This window comes from Capra hircus, chromosome 15 (genome assembly GCF_001704415.2).
Source record: "Capra hircus breed San Clemente chromosome 15, ASM170441v1, whole genome shotgun sequence".
NCBI lineage: Eukaryota > Metazoa > Chordata > Mammalia > Artiodactyla > Bovidae > Capra > Capra hircus.
The window spans coordinates 60524698-60549984 of NC_030822.1; the positions used below are offsets into that span (position 1 = coordinate 60524698).

The 25287-nt window shown below is 38.7% G+C and overlaps 1 protein-coding gene and 1 non-coding gene across 3 annotated transcripts in view; one reads left to right on the forward strand and one right to left on the reverse strand.

Moving 5' to 3' along the window:
- C15H11orf88 (chromosome 15 C11orf88 homolog) overlaps positions 169 to 25287 on the reverse strand; it is a 40752-nt gene continuing 15633 nt past the window's right edge. For both annotated transcript variants that reach the window (XM_018058999.1, XM_005689428.2), the window contains 3 exons: positions 5335 to 5394; positions 4296 to 4348; positions 169 to 365 (listed from right to left, as the gene is read on the reverse strand). In XM_018058999.1, coding sequence (XP_017914488.1) covers positions 308 to 365; positions 4296 to 4348; positions 5335 to 5394 — 171 coding nt within the window. In that variant the 3' untranslated portion in view covers positions 169 to 307. The remainder of the gene's footprint in view (positions 366 to 4295; positions 4349 to 5334; positions 5395 to 25287) is intronic.
- On the forward strand, positions 17349 to 17419 carry TRNAD-GUC. Its single transcript has one exon. It is a non-coding gene; the product is annotated as a tRNA-Asp (tRNA).

Genomic DNA, 25287 nt, shown 5'->3' on the forward strand with positions numbered 1-25287 from the left:
TTATCTGATATTCATAATATAGATCAAATATAGCAGTTCTGGAAATACCCTTCAAATGAAAGCAAGATAAGTTGGAGCCTGAGAATATATAAAATGAGAGAGATGATAACTGTGTGGTATCAAATGCAGTGGTTTTCAATAAGTAAAACAGACACAAGTACTCAATAGCTGGTACTCCTAGAAGCGCTGCATATTTAACTTTTATTTCTTGGTCTAATTTAATTGATTCCAGTGATCCTGATGTAAGAGCCAGTTGTTTCAAAAGTGAAGATCTAAGTGAGCCATCCTCTCCCAGGTGTCAATCAGATTAGTCCAAGGCTTTGACTTCTTCCTGGTCTTCTTTATCTGACTTTGAAATCACTTTCCTGTTGGCAGTAACATGGATCAGTTCAGAACTCTGTACAGAACTCTGTAGTTGTGAACACAATGTGGCATGAAAACAACTTTTGAAAGTTTCTCCAATAAAATTTTACTATGTTGGATTCTAACTATGGGTTAGATTTTGCAACCAAGTATAAATTTCTGTGTGGGAGGAACAGTCATTCCACTGTGAAGTGACTTGAAAGGTTTGGGAGTGGACCTCCTAAAGGTAAATGTAATGTGTTCACCTAAGAGTCAAACTTTTGAGATTTCATCACTGGTGACTGATTTCTTTGGATTACCCAGGATTCCTTCTAGTCAGCCCTCTTTTAAAATGCAAATATTCCTGGGTGGATAAAAAACATAATGCCACTAAAACCTTACTGTGTTCACACTTTTTTAGTTCTTTCTTTCTGACAAAATGGGACCTGGAGTATTCTAAGATCTGGTGAAGGAGTGATGGTAAAATCAGACCTGTTTATGTAGGGAAGTTTTGGGTAGACAAGAAAGGATGGAGGGAGAGGAAAGGGGGTAAAATTAAAATAAAATTAAACTTTAAAATAAATTACAATAAAATCTTAAGATATTTCACAATTTAAAATTGTTCACAAACTAATGTACAGTATAGAAATACTACTTTCTAAATTAGCTAATGCTGGACAACAGGACATTTTTTTAGCTAAAACTTTTTGTTACATGGAATTCCCTGGTGGTCCAGTGGTTAGGACTTGGCATTTTTCACTGCCTGGGTCCAGGTTCAATCCCTGGTTGGGGAATTAAGATCCCAAAAGCCACATGGTGTGGCCAAAAATTTTTTTTTTAGTTTTTTACAAATATTTTCTGAATTCCTACAGGGAGGCAGTGTGTTAGGCATTTTGGGCTAGACCCAATTCCTTTTGGAGCATACAATACAGTCACAGACAAGTGAAAAATAGGTGAAAAGTTAAATAACAACACAGCAGAGAAGAGTTGAATAATTATGAAATACGGGCACAAAGTAGTGCATGACTAATTGCCAAAAGAACAGTGCAGATACAGAGTCTTCTGTGTAAGAAGCTTAGAGGAAGATGCCGCAGCGAAACAGAATGAAATTCAAGGCTTTAGAACAGAGGAGAAAGGCCAAGCAGGTATACAGAAGGAATTAGGTTAGCACTTATATCATTGAGGGAATTATCTGTCCAAGTCGTGGAATAATGTTTTACTCTTAAGTGAATCCACATGTGTAGTAACAGGACTGTTCTGCTCATCCCAATAAAAATGTGCACAGAAATCTAAGGTGCCCAGGGCTTGCCTGGCGGCTCAGACGGTAAAGAATCTGCCTGTAACGCAGGAGACCTGAGTTCCATCCCTGGGTTGGAAAGGTCCCCTAGAGAAGGGAATGGTTACCTACTCCAGTATTCTTGCCTGGAGAATCCCATGGACAGAGGAGCCTGGAGGGCTATAGTCCATGGGGGTGGCAAAGAGTCAGACACAACTGAGCAACTAACACTTTTACTTCCTCTGGAGTACCCAGACAGATCTGCTGATACAATTCAAGTAGCAATCTTTATTATTCAAATCAAGTAAATGAAATTTTCACTGAACTAATTTTGCTCTACCCTTATAAATTAAATCAAATCGTCTGACACTGAAAAACAAGAAATTAAGTTGCTAAACATTGTATAGAAAATATTAGGTCATTAAGTGATTTTTTTTCCAGAACTTAAAAAAAAAATCAGGGTAGACATATTCATGTTTTCATTAATAACATCTGATAACATTAATGGAAGTTGGCCTCAGTACCAATAAGAATAAAAATTCTATTACTTCTTGTTAATCCATAAATGTAGTATGCAAATAAACATCTGTCAAGCTAATGTTGAGTTAGACACATTGGGTTTCAGTCATAATGCAAAGATGGAGACATTTTTAATTAGGGATTCTTTAGTCATTAACAGGTGATAGCCAGTTTCCTTTAATCTCTTCTGGACCCTGTGCCTGGTGCTGCTGTAGCAGTATTCTGGGAATAAGGCGATAAACCCTGAACTGTGAGGCTAGCCCTTGCTACATGGATTAAGATTTAGCATTTTAGGTAAGCCTTTGGTTGTATCAGAGCTGAAAATCTAGAGGACATGCTGTTTTGCCAAAAATGAGAGGGCTCAGTGTTGGTGGGAGAGAGGGGAGCTAAGAGGGTGTGAGGGCAGGTGGATACAATTCCCTGGGGTGAGAAGGGAGGGAATGGAGTGTGTACAGAGGCTCAGGTTGGTCTATTCCCCTGTTTGCATCAGCTGGTGTTTTGTATTGCACAGACAGATAAGCGGACACACGCTTCTGTGTAGATGAGAAGAAAACAGTTTTCTCAAAGCAAGAAATCCCTAAAGCAGTGGGTGGGGGTTTTTATAAAGAATATTTGAAGTTAGGGAGAAAATTGAGTAAGGAAAAAAGAAGCACTTCTTCACAGGGAAACCAGAAAGGTGATGGAATTTCAGTTGAGCTGTTTCAAATCTTAAAAGATGATGCTGTTAAAATGCTGCTCTCGTTATGCCAGCAAATTTGGAAAACTCAGCAGTGGCCACAGGACTGGAAAAGGTCAGTTTTCATTCCAATTCCAAGGAAGAGCAATGCCAAAGAATGTTCAAATTACTATTCAATTGCACTCATTTCACATGCCAGGAAGAGTTTGCTCAAAATCCTTCAAGCTAGGCTTTAGCAGTTCGTGAACCAGGAACTTCCAGATGTACAAGCTGGATTTAGAAAAGGCAGAGGAACCAGAGATCAAATTACTAACAAACGCTGGATCATAGAAAAAGCAAGGGAATTAAAAAAAAATCTACTTCTGCTTCATTGACAATGCTAAAGCCCTTTGACTGTGAGGATGACAACAAACTGGAATATTCTTAGAGATGGGAATACCAGACCACCTTACCTGCCTCCCAAGAAACCTGTATGCAGGACAAGAAGCAACAGTTAGAACCAGACATGGAACAATGGACTGGTGCAAGACTGGGACAGGAGTACATCAAGGCTGTATACTGTAACCCTGCTTATTTAATTTCTAAGCAGAGTACACCATGCAAAATGCCGGGTTAGATGAATTACAAGCTGAAATCAATATTGTTGGGAGAAATATCAACAACCTCAGATATGCAGATGATACCACTTCATGACAGAAAATGAAGAGGAACTAAAGAGCCTTTTGACAAAGGTGAAAGAGGAGAGTGAAAAAGCTGGCTTAAAACTCAACATTCAAAAAACTAAGGTCATGGTATCCAGTCCTATCACTTCATGGCAAATAGATGGGGAAAATGTGGATACAGTGTCAGATTTCATTTTCTTGGGCTCCAAAATCAATGTGGACAGTGACTGCAGCCACGAAATTAAAAGACGCTTGCTCCTTGGAAGAAAAGCTATGTCAAAGCTAGACAGTGTTTAAAAGAGCAGAGACATTACTTTGCCAACAAAGATCCGTATAGTCAAATCTATGGTTATCCAGCAGTCACGTATGGATGTGAGAATTGGACCATAAAGAAGACTGAGTGCTGAAGAACTGATGTTTTCCAGCTGTGGTGTTGGAGAAGGCTCTTGACAGTCCCTTGAACAGCAAGGAGATCAAACCAGTCAATACTAAAAGAAACCAACCCTGAATATTTATTAGAAAGACTGATGCTGAAACTGAAGCTCCAATACTTTGGCTACCTGATGCAAAGAACTGACTTATGGGAAAAGACCCTGATGCTGGGAAAAATTGAGGGAGAGGGGAGAAGGGGGCGACAGAGGATGTGATGGTTGAATGGTATCACTGACTCAATGGACATAAGTTTGAGCAAAGTCAGGGAAGCAAACTCAGAGAAGCCTGGTGTGCTGCAATTCATAGGATCACAAAGAGTCGGACACAACTTAGCAACTGAACAACAGCAACAGAAGGGTCAGACTATTTTTGACAGAGGTAAACTTACTTGGCTTTGTGTACTTTGCCTTTTGGTTTATGCGGAAGGGAAATCAGTTCTTTCTGAAACAAAACAAATATCAAAAAGGCAAATTGTTACTTCTTGTAATGACTGAAATTTACTTAAGAAAAATCTGAAGTAAAATTATCACAGAGTTTATAATCACTATCTTCTTAAACCTGGAGACTATGGCGTTAGAAATGGTCCAGATTAAGGCATTTGGGGTTCATTCAGGACAGTGTGTTTGTACAGCCATAAGACTATGGGATGCTATTGCTTTTATTGTTTGTTTATATTGTTTATTTAGCATTTGCTTTTGTACGATCTAAGCAAGATCGATCATTATAAAACAAATACAGTATATCCCCTACATGTGAACCTTCAAGTTTCAAACTTTCAAAGATATAAACGTATGTTTGCATGTTCAATCAAAAGGTGTGAATGAAACTGCAGCTCGCCCTCCATCTCCCGTTGCTGACGATCCTTCAGCTCTACCATCTCCCACCTCCTTTCCCTCCTCCAGTCAGTAACTCCAGCCCCTGTAGGCCAGCTGTTGTACGATACTACTGTGTTTTTCAAGGTAACTGTACTGTAAGATTAAAAATGCTTAATTTTTGTTTTTTTTTTTTAATGTATTATTTGTGTGAAAAGTCTTATAAACCCATTACAGTACTGTACTATATAGCTGATTGTGTTAATTGGGTCCCTAGGCTAACTTTGTTGGACTTACAAACGTGCTTTCAGAATGGAACTTGTTTGTACATACTAGCAATGACATAGCCCATGTTAATACCTGACAGCTTTATAACAGGTGACAATAAGCCCAGTGACAATAGCACCATTTCTGTGCCAGCAGAGTTGCACACTCTGGAGATATCTTTGGTTTATCAAGGATTCTCAAATTATCTGATATCTATGCCCTGCCCCACTTCCAGTATATAGAAGGCTCTGGACCATGGGCATCAAGATTTAAAGGATAAAGCTATAAAACCTCTCAGAATTTGCCACCCCCCAAAGATTTATTTGAATGCCTCACTATCAGTCTCACCAAGATCCTTTCTTCTCTTTGTTTTCTTAAGAGTTGGATAATTTCATCTCTCTTTTTAGCCTGTTTAAAGAGAGAAAAAGAAGTGGATGAGTCTTTTGACTTAATAATAAAGCTTTGTGTCCATGGGAGGAGGGATGGATTTTTTTCCATTTTCCTTTTTGTATTTTGGGGCAGAAATAAACAGTTGTTTTCCATGATAGATTTATACTTTTCATCTATACAATTCAGTTTTATTCCAAAGGTGATGCTTCACAAAATAAATTTGATTTTGATCATAAACGGAGGGAATTTTTCTTGCCCATATAACAATAGCTTTCACTGATTTTATTACATGATCATGCTAAAAGCTTGATATATGTATTATATCATTATTTTCTTATAATAAGTCAGAAGTTTGACACCGCTGTCATCCATTTTACATATGAGGAATGTGAAGAGTACTGAGGTTAAATAATTTACCTAAGCTTTAAAGCGGAGAAGGCAATGGCACCCCACTCCAGTGTTCTTGCCTGGAGAATCCCAGGGACGTGGGAGCCTGGTGGGCTGCCATCTATGGGGTTGCACAGAGTCGGACATGACTGAAGCGACTTAGCAGCAGTAGCAGCAGCAAGCTTTAAAGTGGCAGGATTGGATTTGATACCCACTCTAGTTGACAACAAAACCCAAGGTATCGGTCGTTCCACTAAATTGCCATTAAAAGGTAGCAAGACACATCAGCCAGCTCAAACAGCATGCCAGCTTGGGTTGCGATGGCATGAAGGCTTTCTTGAGTAGCTTGTATACGGAACAGAGCCTCACACCCCATCATTCCTCTGTCTTAGATACTGAGACATGCATATGCTCAGGTAAGTTTTCTTAAAAGTAAAAAAAAAAAAAAAATAGTGCAGGCACAAAGATTTACCAAGATATAGGCTGTATACAGTGCTTCCCTGGTGGCTCAGGCGGTAAAGAATCCACCTGCCATGCAGGAGACCCAGGTTTGATCCCTGGGTTCAGAAGATGCCCTGGAGAAGGAAATGGCAACCCATTCTAGTATTCTTGCCTAGAAAATCCCATGGACAGAAGAGTCTGATGGGCTAGAGTCCCCAGGGTCACAAAGACACAACTGAACAACTAGCACTTTCACTTCACTCTTTTCAGACTGTATTCAAAGAGGCAAATATAGGTACACATTTTTCCCCCATAGAACTGTTCGGTGTTGGAGATGGCCAGACAGAAAATCACATCTGGAATACTTGAGAACAAGAGAAGAGACCTGAGAATCTGACAAATGAAACTCATAGCTTCAAATGGCCAAGTACAGTGAGAGAAGCTTAGATCAAAGCTAGAAGGAAAATAAAACTGAGAATGGACAGACTTGTCACAGCCAGGTAAAAGTTCTAGGTCATCCATTCAAAGGTGTTGCACTACTTTCTTAGGACTCAGTAACAAAGTATCAAAAATCAGGTGGCTTAAAACAACAGATAGTTATTGTCACACAGTTCTGAAGGCTAGAAGTCCAAAATAAAACTGTAGCAGGGCCATGCTCCCTCTGAAACCTGTAGGGGAATCCTTCTTTGCCTCTTCCTAGCTTCTGATCATTTGCTGGAAATCTGTAGCATTCCTTGGCTTGCAGCTGTGTAACTCCAATCTCTGCTTTCATTGTCACATTGCTTTTTCTCCTTGATTCTACTTCCAAATAAGGTCACATTTCGATGGTACTGGGGATTAGGACTTCCACACATCTCTTGTTTCAGTGGGTCACACTTCAATCCGTTGTTAACAATTGGTCACAAAGAATTGGATACATTTAGCAACTGAACAACACTTCAGTCTATAATAAGCACCTATGATATAATATTACTGTGCTAGCCATCTATGGGGTTGCACAGAGTCGGACACGACTGAAGCGACTTAGGAGTAGTAGTAGGGGCTGGGCAAAATAAAATACCATTCCTGCCTGCCAGGTGGTGGCAGACTTGTAGAGAAAAGGACTACAATGAGGTTAGAACAGGATGCAAATAGAGAAGAGGGATCCTTAATTCAGACAAGGGTGTGTATCTATAGCTGAGACTCAGAGGAGATGATGTCCAAGATTAGACATGAAAGCATAGTCACCAGATAATATCACAGACAGGATGGGGAAGAAAGCTTCTAGGCAGAGGAGACAGGTGTGCAAAGCCCTAGAAGCTGTGTATTGCTAAGTAGTTCCTCAAGATGCTTCTTCAGTCCAGATGCAAGAGAAGCTGTGAAGTTTAGGCACACCCCACCCAGACATGAGAGGGAGGAGGGGTTCTGGGCCTGAGTAATCAGTGGGGCACACTGCTATTTTGGCTCTGCTCCATTCCATTCAAGTTGTATTAATCTTGCTTTCCAAGAACCTACAAAATTTTAGTTTTATTTATTTTGGGACAAGATTTCTATTTTTCACTTGAATTTAAGGCATCATACATCACAGATATTGATAGAAGAAAAGGCATCATATATGACAGATAATAAAAGAAAAAAAATTCAGAGTCCTTCAAAAACTAAGCTAATTTTTTCAGCTATACATATACATGTATCTATTCTTTTTCATTTCTTTTCCCATTTAGGTTACTACAGAATATTGAGCACTGTGCTAGTATCTATTATCCTTGTGTTATTATCTATTCCCTTGCTCGCATGCTTAGCATGCTTAGTCGCTCAGTTGTGCCCCACTCTTTGCAACCCTATGGACTGCAGCCCACCAGGCTCCTCTGTCCATGGGATTTCCCAGGCAAGAATACTGGAGTGGGTTGCCATTTCCTCCAGGGGGTCATCCCTATTCAGGGATTGAACCCGCATCTCCCGTGTTCTTTACCACTGCGCCACCTGGGAAGCCCTTGCTAGCTGTCTATTTTAAGTGTGCATATGTCGTTCCCAAACTCCCAACTTATCCCCCTCTACCTTTCCCCTTTGGTAGCCATAAGTTTTATTTTCTAAGTCTGTGAGTCTGTTTCTGACAAACTAAGATAATTTAAAAGTATCTGTCAATTTGCTGAGGATTGAATAAAATAGCATTTATAGAAAAAGACCTGGGATACTTAAATGTAGGTATTAGGTGGCACTAGTCTATAGGGTCGCACAGAGTCGGACATGACTGAAGCGACTTAGCAGCAGCAGCAGCAGTGATAAAGAATCCACTGGCCAATGCAGGGAAGGTGAGAGATGTGGGTTCTGTCCCTGGGTCAGGAAGATCCCCTGGAGTAGGAAATGACACCCCACTCCAGTATTCTTGCCTGAAAAATTCCATGGACAGAGGAGCCTGGCAGGCTACATTCCAGGGGGCCGAAAGAGTCGGACATGACTGAATGACTGAGCACATTTAATATTAACTTTCTTTTCCAACTTTCCCATTACACATGTAATCAGTGGGAATTAAATGCTCCCATACTGTGATTACATAGCACTTTATACTTTTATTACAGTATTGATCTTACTTTGCTTGCTTTATCTCATAGCTGCTGCCATGTCTCTTTCAAAGTCTTATTCATCCTTTTATCCTTCCTTCAAGCTTAGCACTGCCTTGTCAATGATACTCAATGAATTTCTGCTGAATTGATTGAGTCATGAAATATGAATGAATGAAACCATTACATTGTCTAATACACAATTACTAGTCTAAGCAAAAAAAAAATCTTAGAGATTGAAATTAAACAGTAAGAAGTTTAGTTCTTAAAATCCCCTATAAACAAAACTAATATGATTATTTTCTGTGTAATAGAAAATATTGGTTAGTCACAGATGAGATATTAATATATTGTCATAATGCTTCTAAATGGTCAAATATTTAGTTATAAGATTCTAAATAATAGTAAGGTAAAATTCATTCATTTAAATTTTGATTTCATGTCCTTTTTTATTATAATAGATTTTACTATCTAATCAGTTTTATAATATAATATGCGCCAGAAAAAAAGTTTTCAAATATGATTTGATTTTTGCTTCCTGGATATGTTTCCTGGGAATAAATAACAAAACTATTGTAGGCAACTGTGTCATCAGAACAGAAACATTTCTAGCTACTCTAAGAACTCTCAGCCAGGATAACAAAATAAATTCAGTGGTAAGAGAAAATTCTTACAGTTTACGTTATTAGTTGGAATAAATAATTTACTTGTTAATTTCATAGTGAATTCTCATTTCTAACCATAGTGCTTTTGTTGTGTTCACAAATGGAATTTTATAAGGCATTTAAATCATTTAATTTATTAATTCTTAAAATGATAGCATAAGGGGGTCAGAATTTATATTTGCAATATTTTTTCTTTTTTTCAGGGTTGTTGCAATATAACTGACATACAACACTGTATAAGTTCAAGGTGAAAAGCAGAATTACTTGACATATATATTGTGATATGATTACCACATGAGTTTAGTTACCATCCATCACCTTATATAATTACAAATTTTTTTCCTTTTGATGAAAACTTTTAGATTGACTCACTTAGCAACTTTCAAATGTATCAATACAGTATTTTTTTTTAACTACAGCCATTATGTTGTATATTGCATCCCCAGAACTTTATATCTTATATTCATAATATTTTAATACTGGATATTTTCTTGTAATCTAAAGTTTAGTTATATTACTTATATTTATATACTACTCCTGAGAAAATAATTACAGAATAAAAAGTAAATTTTAGGAAATTAGGATTTGACAATATATAAATTTAATATCTCATAGAAGGTTAATGAATTTTAGTGTCACTTTAAGAATTAAGTTGCTGAGTTCCTATTTTTGGCTTTTCAGAGCCAAATAGTTTGGGTGGCAACACATATTAGTTGCCAAACACATTTGGGTGTGAATCCCAATTCTGTGTGATTAATGGCAAATAATATCGTAACTAATCATCCTTCTAACTATAATCACTATCCCATTTGGTTAGAGGTTTGTGACCTTGGGTAAATCAAAGAACCATTTCTCTGGGTATTGATTTCCTATCTGTAAGCAAAGGTGTGAAAACTGGAGATAATACAAACATTGTTTAACAATGCATGGCATTTAGTGGATATTTATTAATGGCAGCTATTATTAGTATAGAAAACCATTTTTCAATGCTTTTAAAATGTGAAAAGTGGGAAAAAGAGGGGAAGGAGGTGTACCGCCTTCTGTGTACAGGCATGAAAGATTCCTGATGATTCAACCTCAGGTGAGTTAGTGAATAGTGTTGGAAGGAAGAAGGGAGAAACAAAAAGGGACAGCTAAAGTATTATTTGTCTTTTATGCAGTAGAAATCCTTCTCTTACAAAGTCTCCAGTATATTATAAACTTTCTTCTTAGTTAGATTTCAGTTATGAAGATCTTAATAAGCACTAAAGTCTAAAAGAAAAATCTTTTCTTCTCAAGAACTTGTTCTCATATGAAGAATGCATTTCTTCCTTGTACTATGCTTAAACATTTTGACTGAAACATTCATCAAAGATAGCATATGGTAGTGCTTAGTTCACTGATTACCTATCTACGTTACCAAAAGAAATTTTCTCTTGGTATTGTATAAGAGCCTAATTACTGAATTTAATCTTAAGAATATCTTAGAAGAGTACTGAACTGGTTCCAATTCAATATGCTCTTTGCTTAGTTACCTGGCAACCATCCCAATGCTTAGAGAATCCAGAAACTCTTGAAATCAGTGTGGGGTAGTACTTAAGCACTTTGGCTACATTATCAGATGGGTCCAGGTTCAAACTGTCTTTACTATATTTTAACTGTGTGACCTTGAAAAAGTCACTTACAGGTTTCTGCTTCAGCTTCCTCATCTGCAATAGGGGTAATTATAATGCTTCTCAGACAGAGCTTTTCTGATGATTAAATAAGAATGTGAGTAAAGAACTTAGTGTGTATGTGCTATGTAGTTAGTTCTCAAAAATATTACTATTCTCTGGTGACAGGAGCAGATAATTGGAAAAGGGAAAAACGTGAAGAAAATAGGCTTAGGAAGCACTGGGGGAAATATATTCACTCAAATACAGATTTAAAAAAACACTTATTCTTTCCATTGGCTATCAAAGCAATATGACACAAACATCAAAGTATGTGAAGAAAAGCACATAGAGGAAAATTATATTTACATAAATCCATTGCTGAATCTAAAATCTTAACATAACTTTAAAATTTTAAAACATGTAAAAATTAGAGAAGAACCCTAAGGGAGCATCTGCCTGCAATGCGGGAGACCTGGGTTCGATCCCTGGGTGGGGAAGATCCCCTGGAGAAGGAAATGGCAACCCACTCCAGTATTGTTGCCTGGAGAATCCCATGGGTGGAGGAGCCTGGTGGGCTACAGTCCACGGGGTGGCAAAGAGTCGGACACGACTGAGTGACTTCACTTTCACTTTCACTTTCAAGGAAGCTCCAAAACAAACAATCTAAGGATTTAAAAATAATACATCAAAGGGAGAAAGGCAACTAGGGAAGCAGCTTAATGGTCACGATACAAAAATCATTCTCACTGATGAAAAGAGGATATCAGTTCACCCAATTAAAAATAAATGGAGACATGGAGGTTGGAAGGAGCATAAAGTTGCTTAATAACCCTGGCCTGACAGGGTCAAGATGTGTGTTTTGGGGAATAGAGGTACATAGGGTAGGATAGTTGAATGGTGTCATGCTGAGGACCTTGACATAAAGATAGCTCTGTTTAAATTTACTTAGCAGAAGACAGGAACTATGTTTCAGACCTCAATATTACTAAGTTAGAAATAAAAAACAGATAAGACTTCATAGATTTGGAAATTAAAAGGCATACTTCTAAATAATTCATGAGACAAATTATAAATCAAAATAAAAATTTAAAAATACTCAAAATGGAGTAATAATGAAAACCCTATATAGCTGGTGGCTTGCAGCTAAAATAGTACTTTGAGGAATATTTACAACTGTAAATACTTGTATTAGAAAAGAGATAAGGTGGAAAATTAAGAAACAAAGTGAGATGGGAAGGAAGTTAGAATGAAAATAAGAACTAACTCAAAACTGAAGGGAGAAATAATGAAAATCAAGAACTGACAACATAGGAAACAAAAATACTTTACAGAGGAGAATAAAACCAAATGTTATTTTTAGAAAAGACTATTAAAACAGATAATCCTTTGATATAATTACTAACAAAAAAGGATGTGAATGATTAGAAATGAAAAGGAGTAATAGCTAGAGCTACAGTAGAGATTACAAAGATGATTAAACCCACTGTGAATTCTTATATCAATAAATTTGAAAATGTAGATGAAATGCATGCTTTCCGAAAAAAAAAATTACCAAATTATTTCAAGGGAAAAAAACCTTGTTTACTCAAAAACAAAATAAAACAACCCAATTAAACCTATAGTGCTGCTGCCGCTACTAAGTCGAGTCAGTCGTGTCCGACTCTGTGTGACACCATAGAAGGCAGCCCACCAGGCTCCCCCGTCCCTGGGATTCTCCAGGCAAGAACACTGGAGTGGGTTGCCATTTCCTTCTCCAGTGCATGAAAGTGAAAAGTGAAAGTGAAGTCGTTCATTCGTGTCCGACTCTTAGCGACCCCCATGGACTGCAGCCTATCAGGCTCTTCCATCCATGGGATTTCCCAGGCCAGAGTACTGTAGTGGGGTGCCATTGCCTTCTCCGAAACCTATAGTACATATGCATATTAAGGTCATATTTATCATTTCAAGTAATTATTTTGTTTAATATTTAGCTGATAGTTTGGGTTTGCCTTGGATTGAGTTGGGTCTGCTTGCTGTACTGCCCACCATTTCTAATAGCCTTAGCTTTTTCTTCTACACTAGAGTCTCTTTCTAGGTTTCCAAGAACTGTTGCAAATGGTGTTTATAGTTGGAATATAGTAATATTCTTTTCTTACTTGACTTTTGACAGGGTTCTAATTGAGAACCACTGATCCAGACCTTCAGAATTATCATGACATTTACCTCTTAATCTGTATTTGTAGGGAGGGGCATTAAGATAAATTTAATTATATTTTATTTATCTGTGATGTTTAACTTTGCCCACACTGTTTGCTCCATAGTTGAAATTTCAAAATATATCTTTGATGGTAATCTGTCCTTTTGCAGATTATAAATAAAGACAGGATAAAGAGAAATACATAAGGCTCTCTTGAACAATATGAGCAAGTCAATCTTGACTGTGTCTTTTAATTAGGACATGGATACCTGGGTGACCATGCCTTTCATAATCTACTCATCATCTTCTGAGATTTACCACTTTGGTGAAATCATTTTACTTAATACTAAAACTTATTTTGTACCTCCTAAAATTTTATCTTTCAATTATGGGTTTAACAAAGAGGGGAAGCAGAAAAGATAAAAACAAACTTTCACTGGGCACCTACTGGATGTCAGGCTTTACATAATTCATCTAAAATCCTGAAGTAGATGGTATTACTATCTTTTAACAGATAGAAGGAACTCAATCAACATAAAAATTAACAACTTTTCTCAGGGTCACTTAACTAATTAATTAGGTAATTAATTAATTAGGTAACTAGTAACTGTCAGAGCAAAGGATTCAAACTCATTCTCAGTTGTTTGCCTCCAGGCTTCTTTTGCTGAACTATTAATACTTAAACACACACTAGAGACTGTGGTGCATTTAAACACACACACACACACACATGCAGTAACAGAAGGGTTTCTTTAATCAATCTTGATTATGAAAATGAAGAATTGATTAGGGTTAACCATGGTGAAGGAGACAGATACAGTCTGCTCTCACAGAACAATTTATATTCCAGTGGAAAGTGTGTGCTATGAGAATACACAGCAGGGGAGCTAATCCAGAGTGAGGTCTGCTTGATCAAAGTGTCTTACTCCATACCGTTTGCTACATACAATCCCAACAATGGTGGGACTTTTCAAAAAACTAAACACTGAACTACCATATGACCCAGCAATCCCACTACTGGGCATATACTCTGAGAAAACCATAACTCAAAAGGACACATGTACCCCAGTGTTCATTGCAGCACTGTTTACAATAACCAGGACATAGAAACAATCTAAATGTCCAATGGCAGGTGAATGAATAAAGAAGATGCGGTCCAAATATACAATGGAATGTTACTCAGCCGCTAAAAGGAGTGAAATAGGATCATTTGGAGAGATGTGGATGGATCTAGAGTCTGTCATACAGAGTGAAGTAAGTCAGAAAGAGAAAAATATTGTATATTAATGCATATATGTGGAGTTTAGAAAAATGGTACTGATGAACCTACTTTCAAGGCAGAAATAGAGATGCAGATACAGAGAATGGACACGTCAACACGGGGGGGAAGGAGAGAGTGACTCGAATTGGGAGATTGGCATTGACATCTACACACTGTCATGCGGAAAACAGGTGGCTAGTGGGAAGCTGGCACGGGGAGCTCAGCTCAGCGCTCTCTGATGACCTTGAGAGGTGGGATGGGAGGGGCTGAAGGGAGGCTCAAGAGGAGGGGATTTATGTATGAATATGGCTGATTCACTTCATTATACAGCAGAAGTTAACACAACATTGTAAAACAATTATATTCCAATAAAAAGCTAATCTACTTATTTTATGGAGAAGGCAATGGCCCCCCACTCCAGTACTCTTGCCTGGAAAATCCCATGGATGGAGGAGCCTGGTGGGCTGCAGTCCATGGGGTCGCTGAGAGTCGGCCACGACTGAGCGACTTCACTTTCACTTTTCACTTGCATGCATTGGAGAAGGAAATGGCAACCCACTCCAGTGTTCTTGCCTGGAGAATCCCAGGGACGGGGGAGCCTGGTGGGCTGCCATCTATGGGGTCACACAGAGTTGGACACGACTTAGTAGCAGCAGCAGCAGCAGCATAAGGTCATGTAGCACTTTGCAAAAAGTGGTCCAAGGGAAAGAATAGTTGAACTGTATGGGTACTTATAAACTGATGAATTTTCTAACATTTTATTTAATGTACATTAAATAGTTATGATAGGGCTTGCCAGCTGGCTCAGTGGTAAAGAATCCACCTGTCAAGCAGGAGACTCAGGTTTGATCCCAGGATCAGTAAGATCCCCTGGAGGAGAAAATGGCAGCCCACTCCAGCATTCTTGCTAGGAGAATCCCATGGACAGGAGCCTGGTGGGCTATATCCCTGGGGTCACAAAGAGTGAGACCTGACTAAGTGACTGTGCACACATGCAAAAATTTACGACAGGACTTTTGGTATAAGTTAAGTGCACAACGAGAATTACATTCCGATTTTAGAATACTGTCTAAGCAGAACCAAGGTTCTGTGGTTTTACAGAGATTAGAGAACATTATCAAATTTTTTTCTTGCAGCTCTAGAATTTAATTTTTTTTCCTATGCCAAGAATTTCAAGTTAAATGTCCGAAGAGATCACTAGGGGAATCTTAGTTCTTAGTCTGAAAGTGAAAGTGAAATTGAAGTCGCTCAGTCGTGTCCGACTCTTTGCCACCTCGTGGACTGTAGCCTACCAGGCTCCTCCGTCCATGGGATTCTCCAGGCAAGAGTACTGGAATGGGTTGCCATTTCCTTCTCCAGGGGATCTTCCCGACCCAGGGATTGAACCCCAGTTTCCCACATTGTGGGCAGACGCTTCAACCTCTGAGCCACCAGGGAAGCCCCCAGTTCTTAGTCTACATAGTCTTAATCTTGAGTAGGTTCCATTTCTATTCTGTTACAAAATGCAATTAAGGAAGGTTAAAATTACTATTGGTTTAAGGTAAAACTATGTGTCACACTTGGGCTTGATTCCAAAAGGCAGTATGTGCCTCTTGGCCTGTTGATTTTGATAACAAAATGCTTCAACTATTAATTTACTACCATCCCTTGTGTCTATTAAGTGAAATCTGCTATGCAGATTCCACAAATTTCATACAGCAAATTTACATCTACTATAATAAGATACAGAAATGTTGGACCTCAAATGGCTTACCATGCACTTTAAAAGATAGCCTGAATAATCAGCGAAAAGGCTTTCTCCAGCTTTAATCTGATATTTAGAAAGTAGACCTAAAGGCAGTCATCTATGGGAGTGGATGGAAGGTGCTAGACGATTATTAATTGGAGGGAGGAAGAATGCTGACTTGTAGGAAAAAAAATGCATATCTAAGCACCTTTTCATACCTCCTGGAAATTGCCTGATCCTGGCTCAATTCCCGGCTCTGGCATATATAATTTTCATTTGAAAAATAATGGCTTACTAAAATGAGAAAAACATATCAGTCATTACATAAAAGGAAGTCAATACAATTTTTCTTAAATGTAGATTTTGGTAAAATATGAATTTATCTGTTTTAAAGAAGGAAAATGTGTATTTTCTTGGTTCTGTTACATATTTTTTCTTAATTTTGTTATGTACGTTTTAGTGGAAAACCACTAGTAATTATCTGATGAGCATAGCTCTTGTTTTAAGTGTCACACGAAACAAATGCAGGAAAAAATAAGCATAAATGATTTTTAAAACTGCTTTATTTATTTAAAAAATTTTACCCAGTTTGTTTTATTTTTTATTTCTATTTTAAAAGATTTTTATTGGAGTATAGTTGATTTACAGTGTTGTTAGTTTCATGTGTACAGCAAAGTGAAAAACTGCTTTAATATTGCTTTAAAAGGCACTTATTTTTTCTAAAGATAAGTGAGACTTGAATCTTAATGTTGAGGAAAATATGATCATAAAATGAATATTACACTTTTAAATTCAATAAGTGAAAGTGGGTCAGTCGTGTCCGACTCCTTGTGACCCCATGGACTATACAGTCCATGGAATTCTCTAGGCCAGAATACTGGAGTGGGTAGGCTTTCCCTTCTCCAGGCGATCTTCCCAACCTAGGGACTGAACTTCACATTGCAGGAGGATTCTTCACCAGCTGAGCCACAAGGGAAGCCCAAGAATACTGGAGTGGGTAGCCTATCCCTCCTCCAGCAAATCCCTGACCCAGGAATTGAACTGGGGTCTCCTGCATTGCAGGCAGATTCTTTACCAATTGAGCTATCAGGGAAGCCCTTAAAATTCAATAAAGTATAGATATATGAAAGACAACCTGACGTTCCTTGATGGTCTAGTGGTAGGACTCAGTGCTGTCACCACTGCAGCACAGGTTGGATTCCTGGTCAGGGAAACCTCTCTTCTATGGGCTTCCCTGGTTGCTCATCAGTAAAGAATCCGCCTGCCAATGCAGGAGGCTCTGGTTCGATCCCTGGGTTGGGAAGATCCCCTGGAGGAGGAAATGGCAACCCATTCCAATACTCTTGTCTGGGAAATCCCATGAACAGAGGAACCTGAATGGGCTACAGTCATTGGGGTTGCAAAGAGTAGAGCATGAATTAACAACTAAACAACAACAATTTTAAAGATATTTCTATATGTGATTGAATTATATATTATTGCTGACTTGATCCACAATAATCACCAACACTTGTCCTTAGCAAACAAATAACTACTGAGTCTTCAAGGTTTTTTTTTTTTATCATGTTGCCGGTTATACAGATGTGATGAATGGATGAATGGGACTGACTTCATCGTTCAGGTATGACTGTCCTGTCCATTATGTTGTAACAAGGAGCAGGTGGGGGATTCCCCGTCTAGATGACTCTATCTCATCTCTGGCCCATACTTCTGTAGCTCACATATTTACAGGCCTATCTGACACTCAAATAGACTTATCATTGCTTATCTCAAAGGGACCTCAAACTCCATGAGTCTAAACTGAATGGACTTTCGTAACTCAGTGAAGCTATGAGCCATGCTGTGAAGGGCCACCCAAGGCAGGTTATGGTGGCGAGTTCTGACAAACGTGGTCCACTGGAAGGGGGAATGGCAAACTACTCCAGTACTTTTGCCTCCAGAACCCCATGAACTGTATGAAAAGGCAAAAGGATATGACACCAGAAGATGAGCCCCCAGGTCAGAAGGTGTCCCATGTGCTACTAGAGAAGAACAGAGGGCAATTAGTAACAGCTCCAGAAAGAATGAAGAGGGTAGTCCAAACGGGAAATGACACTCAGTTGTGGATGTGTCTGGTGGTGAAAGTAAAGCCCAATGCTGTAAAGAACAATACTGCATAGGAACTTGGAATGTTAGGTCTGTGAAGCAAGGTAAACTGGATGTGGTCAAGGAGGAGATGGCAAGTGTGAACATCAACATTTTAGGAACCAGTGAACTAAAATGCAAATGAGAATGGGTGAATTTAATTCAGATGACCATTATATCTACTACTGTGGGTAAGAATCCCTTAAAAGAAATAGAGTAGCTCTCATAGTCAACAGAAGAGTCTGAAATGCAGTACTTGGAGGTAATCTCAAAAATAACAAAATGATTTTGGTTCTTTTCCAAGGCAAACCATTCAACATCACTGCAATCCAAGTCTATACCCTAATCACTGATGCTGAATGATTTTATGAAGACCTATAAGACCTTCTAGAACTAACACCAAAAAGAGACGTCCTTTTCATCATTGGGGATTAGAATGCAAAAGTAGGAAGTTAAGAGATACCTGGAGGAACAGGCAAGTTTGTCTTTGGAGTGCAAAATAAAGCAGAGCTAAGGCTACTAGAATTTTGACAAGAAAACACACTCATAACAAACACACTCTTCCAACAACACAAAAGACAGCTTACACATGGACATCACCAGATGGTCAATACTGAATCAGATTGATTATATTCTTTGCAGCTGAAGATGGAGAAGCTCTGTACAGTCAGCAAAAACAAGACCAGGAGCTGTCTGTGGCTCAGATCATGAGCTCCTTCTTGCAAAATTCAGACTTAAATAGAAGAAAATAGGGAAAACCACTAGGCCACTCAGGTATGACCTAAATAAAATCCCTTTTGATTATACAGTGGAGGTGATGAATAGATTCAAGGGATTATTAGATCTGGTAGACAGAGTGTCTGAAGAACTATGGGCAGAAGTTCATAACACTGTACATAATGTGGTGATCAAAACCATCCCGAAGAAAGAGAAATGCAGGAACGCAAAGTAGTTTCCTGAGGAGGCTTTACAATAGCTGAGAAAAAAAAGAGAAGTGAAAGGCAAAGGAGAAAAGGAAAGATATACCCAACTGAATACAGGGTTCCAGAGAATGGCAAGGAGAGATAAGAAGGCCTTCTTAAGTAAACAGTGCAAAGAAATAGAAGAAAACAATGGAGTGGGAAAGACTAACAATGTCTTCAAGAAAACTGGAGATATCAAGGGAATATTTCATGTAAGGATGGGCACGATAAGGGACAGAAATGGTAATAACCTAACAGAAACAGAAGAGATATGAAGAGGCGGCAAGGACACAGAGAAGAACTATACAAAAATGGCCTTAATGACCTGGATAATGATGATGGTATGGACATGGACCTAGAGCCAGATGTTCTGGAGTATGAGGTCAAATGGGCCTTAGGAAGCATTACTACAAACAAACCTAGTGGAAGCAACAAAATTCCAGTTGAACTGTTTCAAATCCTAAAAGATGATGCTGTTAGAGAGCTGCACTCAATATGCCAGCAAATTTGGAAAACTCAGCAATGGCCACAGGACTGGAAAAGGTCAGTTTTCATTCCAATCCCAAAGAAAGGCAATGCCAAAGAATGTTCCGACTACTATATAATTGCTCTCATTTCACATGCTAGCAAGGTTATGCTCAAAATCCTTCAAACTAAGTTTCCGTAGTAAGTGAACCAAGAACTTTCAGATGTATAAGCTAGTTTAGAAATGGCAGAGTAACTAGAGATCAAATCGCCAACATTAGTTGATGCATAGAAAAAGCAAGAGAATTCCAGAAAAACATCTATTTCTGCTTCATTGTCTATGCTAAAGTCTTTGACTGTGTGTATCACAAGCTGTGGAAAATTCTTAAAGTGATGGGAATACCAAGCCACCTTATCTGTCTCTTGAGAAATGTGTATGCAGGTCAAGAAGCAACAGTCAGAACCAGGCATGGAACAATGGACTGGTTAAAAATTAGCAAAGGAGTACATCAAGGCTGCATATTGTCACCCTGCTTATTTAACTTTTATGCAGAGTACATCATGAGAAATGCTGGGCTGGATGAATCACAAGCTGGAATCAAGATTGCCAGGGGAAATATTAACAACCTCAGATATGCGGATGATACCACTCTAACGGCAGAAAGTGAAGAGGAACTAAAGAACCTCTTGATGAGAGTGAAAGAGAAAAGTGAAAACACTGGCTTAAAACTCAACATTTGAAAACTAAGATCATGGCAGTTGGTCCTATCACTTCATGGTAAATATAAGAGGAAAAAGCAGAAACAGTGATAGAATTTATTATCTTGGGCTCCAAAATCACTGTGGACAGTGACTACAGACATGAAATTAAAAGTCATTTGCTCCCTGGAAGGAAAGCTATGACAAATATAGACAACATATTAAAAGGCAGAGATATCAATTTGCCGACTAAGCTCTGTATAGTCAAAGATACGGTTTCTCCAGTAGTCATGTATAGATGCGTGATTTGGACCATAAAGAAGCTGAGCGCCAAAGAAGTAATGCTTTCAAACTGTGGTGCTGGAGAAGACTCTTGAGAGTACCTTGGTCTGCAAGGAGATCAAACAAGTCAATCCTACAGGAAATAAATCTTGAATATTCATTGGATGGATTGATGCTAAAGCTGAAGCTCCAATACTTTGGCTACCTGATGCGAACCGCCAACTCATTGGAAAAGACCCTGTTGCTGAGAAAGATTGAAAGCAAAAGAAGAGGGTGGCAGAAGATGAGATGGTTACATAGCATCACTGACTCAATGAACAAGAATTTGAGCAAACTCCTGGAGATAGTGAAGGACAGGGAAGCCTGGTGTGCTGCAGTCCATGGGCTCACAGAGAGTCAGACATGACTTAACAACTAAACCACAACCCTTTCCCCCTCCTTGCAAAACCCCAGCAACTTGATCTTATTTAAGGTTCTTTGTTTCATTGAATGGTACCATCTATCATGTTCTGCAAGCCAGGATACCACGATACTATCTTTTATACCTTGCTATGCCTCACTGTCCATATTCAATACACAATTCAAGTTCTAATTATTTTTCTTCCTAAGTATATCTCTTAAATCAATCTTTTTCCTAATCCAAGCTATCATCAGCTCACAACTGAATGATTGCACTGGCCTTCACTCTGGTTTCCTTACTTCTGGCCACTTTCAACCTATTCTCCTAAATTTTTAAAAATAAATCTATTATCCTCCCCCAAATTAAAACCCTACAATGGCTTCTTATTGTTTAAATACTGTCGCCTAAGTTTTCCATCACCACTCTGGCCATTCAGCTTCAGACAGGCACTAAGTTGTTTCTGCTGTCCAGAATATTCTCTTAATGTTCCCTCCACCCCATCTCTGGCCTAATTAAAGCCCATTCTTCCTCTAAATCTCAGCTGAATCTTTGCAGAAATTCTCTCTGACTCCATTGATTGGATCAATACTGCCTGATTAGATGTTCTCCTAACATCACATGTAATTCTTTCATAAGTATTTCTCTTGTTGATTAGATTATAAGTTTCAGATGAGGGCAGAGTTTGTAACTTTAATGCTTGTTTTTTTTGTTGTTGTTCATCATTGTACTCCCGTGTCTAGCACAATGCCAGACTAACAGAGATTCTCAACAAATACTTGTCAAGTGAATCTTGCACAGTTTTTTCCAAATTGGATTCTCCTACCTTTTGACTCTGGAACTCATCCTCTTGTTGATGGCTTTGTCTGACCTTTCATGCCTGAGCTGTACACTGCCTCTTAAGTTTTCACCCTTACCTTGCCTACATCTTTTTATAAGGGTACAAAGTTTTCAGCTGCTTTTGGCAAACATTCTGTAACTTTCAGCTTGGCCCCATGACCCCACATTTCACTATATGGCCCTCATCTGTATTAACTTATGAATCGAGATGCATAAAATGTCCAACTCAACTTCACACATAAAGACTAATGTCTATAGCTACACCAACAACTACGTCATATCTGTTTGGAACATTTATAGCCAACAGTGTTTTTTCTTTTTTTCTTTTGGCTGTACCATGTGGCTTGCAGCATCTCAGTTCTTCAACTGGGCCACAGCAATGAAAATGTAAAGTCCTAACTACCGGGACTGCCAGGGAATTCCCTACTGTTTCCTATTACCTTTTAAATGTATTTTATATGTTATCTTTTTTCTTTCTGTTTTTACTTATTCATTGTTCTAAAAATTTATCCTTTGTAATAAAAGTTTCCAAGTTTAGATAAGTTGTAAGTTTTTTCAAATAAATTACTGAATTAGTGCTACAATGAAAATATGCCATTTTCTTTCTTAAAAAGGTATTTAACAGATTTTTATCTCAACAATAAAATCAATTGTTCATAAACTGACTTTTGAACAATATTTCTTGGTTTTGTAGGAAAGAGTTACTATAGTTAGGTGAATTTGTTTGTCTCATACAGTGAAGGCTCTAAAGTAGCTATATGGGTATGGCAGAAGGGAATGACACAAACGTTTAGGAATGTGATTGGAGTTTGGGTGAAAAATACATGCTTCTAGGAATTTGCTTTCTATTTTTATAGCCAAGTCTCTCTCTGTATCAAAGTTCTAGTATGTATTGTCATGTCCCATGTGTTCAAGTTTTTGTCTTGTGTCTTTGCCCAGTGTCTGAGACAGCTGGGGACAGTGGCCTTGACTTATTTTCTAGTCTTGATGCTGCATTCTAATTCCCATATTAAGGTTTCTCTTACATCCTGTTGGCACCATGACCTTAAATTTTTATCTACTGCCTTTTCCTGGTGTCAGTTCCTTCAGAGAACAGATAATGCTCATTGACTGTGACTTTATTCTGCGGCTTACAGACTGTGTTTCCACTCTTGTCTGTTGCTTGGACATCCCTTTTTGCAACTGCCTACATGTTTCTTCAGTATTTCTGAGCCTGTGAGGCTCTGAGTCTTGGTCAGTTCTATTTTGGGCCATCCTCTGATGAAATGAGTACCTCATAAGCTATCTAGCTCAAGGAACTAGGCTATCATGCGGGTGTCTGGTTCAGACAAGTTAAATAATCTATTTGCTCACTCATAAGCATTTATTTGGTAGGTTGGGAGATGATCTGATATTTGTCAGTTCCTGTGATTATAAAGTCAAGGAAGTCATGATCTTTTTCCTTAAGGAATTTAGAGCCTGAAGGAGAAACAGCTCAACTATACCATACTACTATGTGTCAGGAGCTATCATCAGGGAAGGTACAGGGTATGAGGGAAGCACAAAGGAAAGGGCATTTGTATCAACCTGGGGAATAGTCAGTGTAAGGAAAGACTTGCATGTGATTATTTTTGAAGTGTTTTTAAATACAAGTAGGCATTGGCTAACGGAGAAGGCAATGGCACCCCACTCTAGCACTCTCGCCTGGAAAATCCCATGGACGGAGGAGCCTGGTGGACTGAAGTCCATGGGGTTGCTAAGAGTCGGCCACGACTGAGCGACTTCACTTTCACTTTTCACTTTCATGCATTGGAGAAGGAAATGGCAACCCACTCCAGTATTCTTGCCTGGAGAATCCCAGGGATGGGGGAGCCTGGTGGGCTGCCGTCTATGCGGTCGCACAGAGTCGGACACAACTGAGGCGACTTAGCAGCAGCAGCAGGCATTGGCTAAAGGGAGAAATTGGAGAAAGGAATTTCCAAGCAGAAGAAACTGTCAACTCAGCACAGAGGTGACCATGTCTCCTAGGGTCCTGTCTGCCTTTGATCTCAACATTTCACCGATGTGAAATGTTTCACTACATTTCATCAATATACAACTTTGTTTTATGTGTTTCTCTTTACAGACACCTTATTTAAAACAGCTTGTTGATTCACCAATATTGAACTCATAGCCAATAGCACTTGTAACTCATATCTGAGTCAAGCTTATCTAAAGCATGTATTTTTTCTGTAAGGCACGTCACAACCTTCTTGCACTTAGGAACACTACACAGTCCTTCAGCATTTGGAGGCTATTTAAATCAGTGAAATAATTTAAAAAAGTGAAAAACATGGCACTTAATAAACTGGAGAAAGGACACCTGTTTACAGTATGAGTTGAAACAAGAAGGCATAATATTGTCTTGTTTAGCCTCAGCTAGGAACATGTGTGTTGCTGCTGCTGCTGCTAAGTCGCTTCAGTCGTGTCCGACTCTGTGCGACCCCATAGACGGCAGCCCATCAGGTTCCCCCATCCCTGGTATTCTCCAGGCAAGAACACTGAAGTGGGTTGCCATTTTCTTCTCCAATGCATGAAAGTGAAAAGTGAAAGTGAAGTCACTCAGTTGTGTGTTGGGCAACTCAAAATTTTCACTGGTCTGTGAATTACCTCCAATGACCACAAAGATGCCAGTATTGATTTTGGGGTTACAAGTAAAATGTTGCATAGTAAGTGAATTTGCAGCTATGGAATTGTGAATAAGAAGGATTGACTGTATCACCAACACAGTGGCTTGGGGAACTGCAAAATCTCAGAAGCCAAATAGACAAACGGCTGTATCAGGCTCCGAGAGTATGCGTGACCACCGGACTAAAACACCTTAGCACAGAAAATGATAAAATGAGGAAGTAAATATAGATACAGAAAATTTTAAACTTTCTTATCTGGCTCCAACATATTTTACTTACAGCTCTTTTTATCTTGCCTTTGGCAGAGGCAAAGGGAAAAGGTAGACTATGGTTTTCATTTCAGGTATGTTGTGGTTATTTTCTGAGTGACCGGATCCACAGAATTACCCAGTTCTTCAAAAAATTCTATTTGATTAACCCTACTGGTGGTTCGTGACATTGCAAAGGAGACAGGGATCAAGATCATCCCCATGGAAAAGAAATGCAAAAAAGCAAAATGGCTGTCTGGGGAGGCCTTACACATAGCTGTGAAAAGAAGAAAAGCGAAAAGCAAAGGAGAAAAGGAAAGATATAAGCATCTGAATGCAGAGTTCCAAAGAATAGCAAGAAGAGATAAGAAAGCCTTCTTCAGCGATCAATGCAAAGAAATAGAGGAAAACAATAG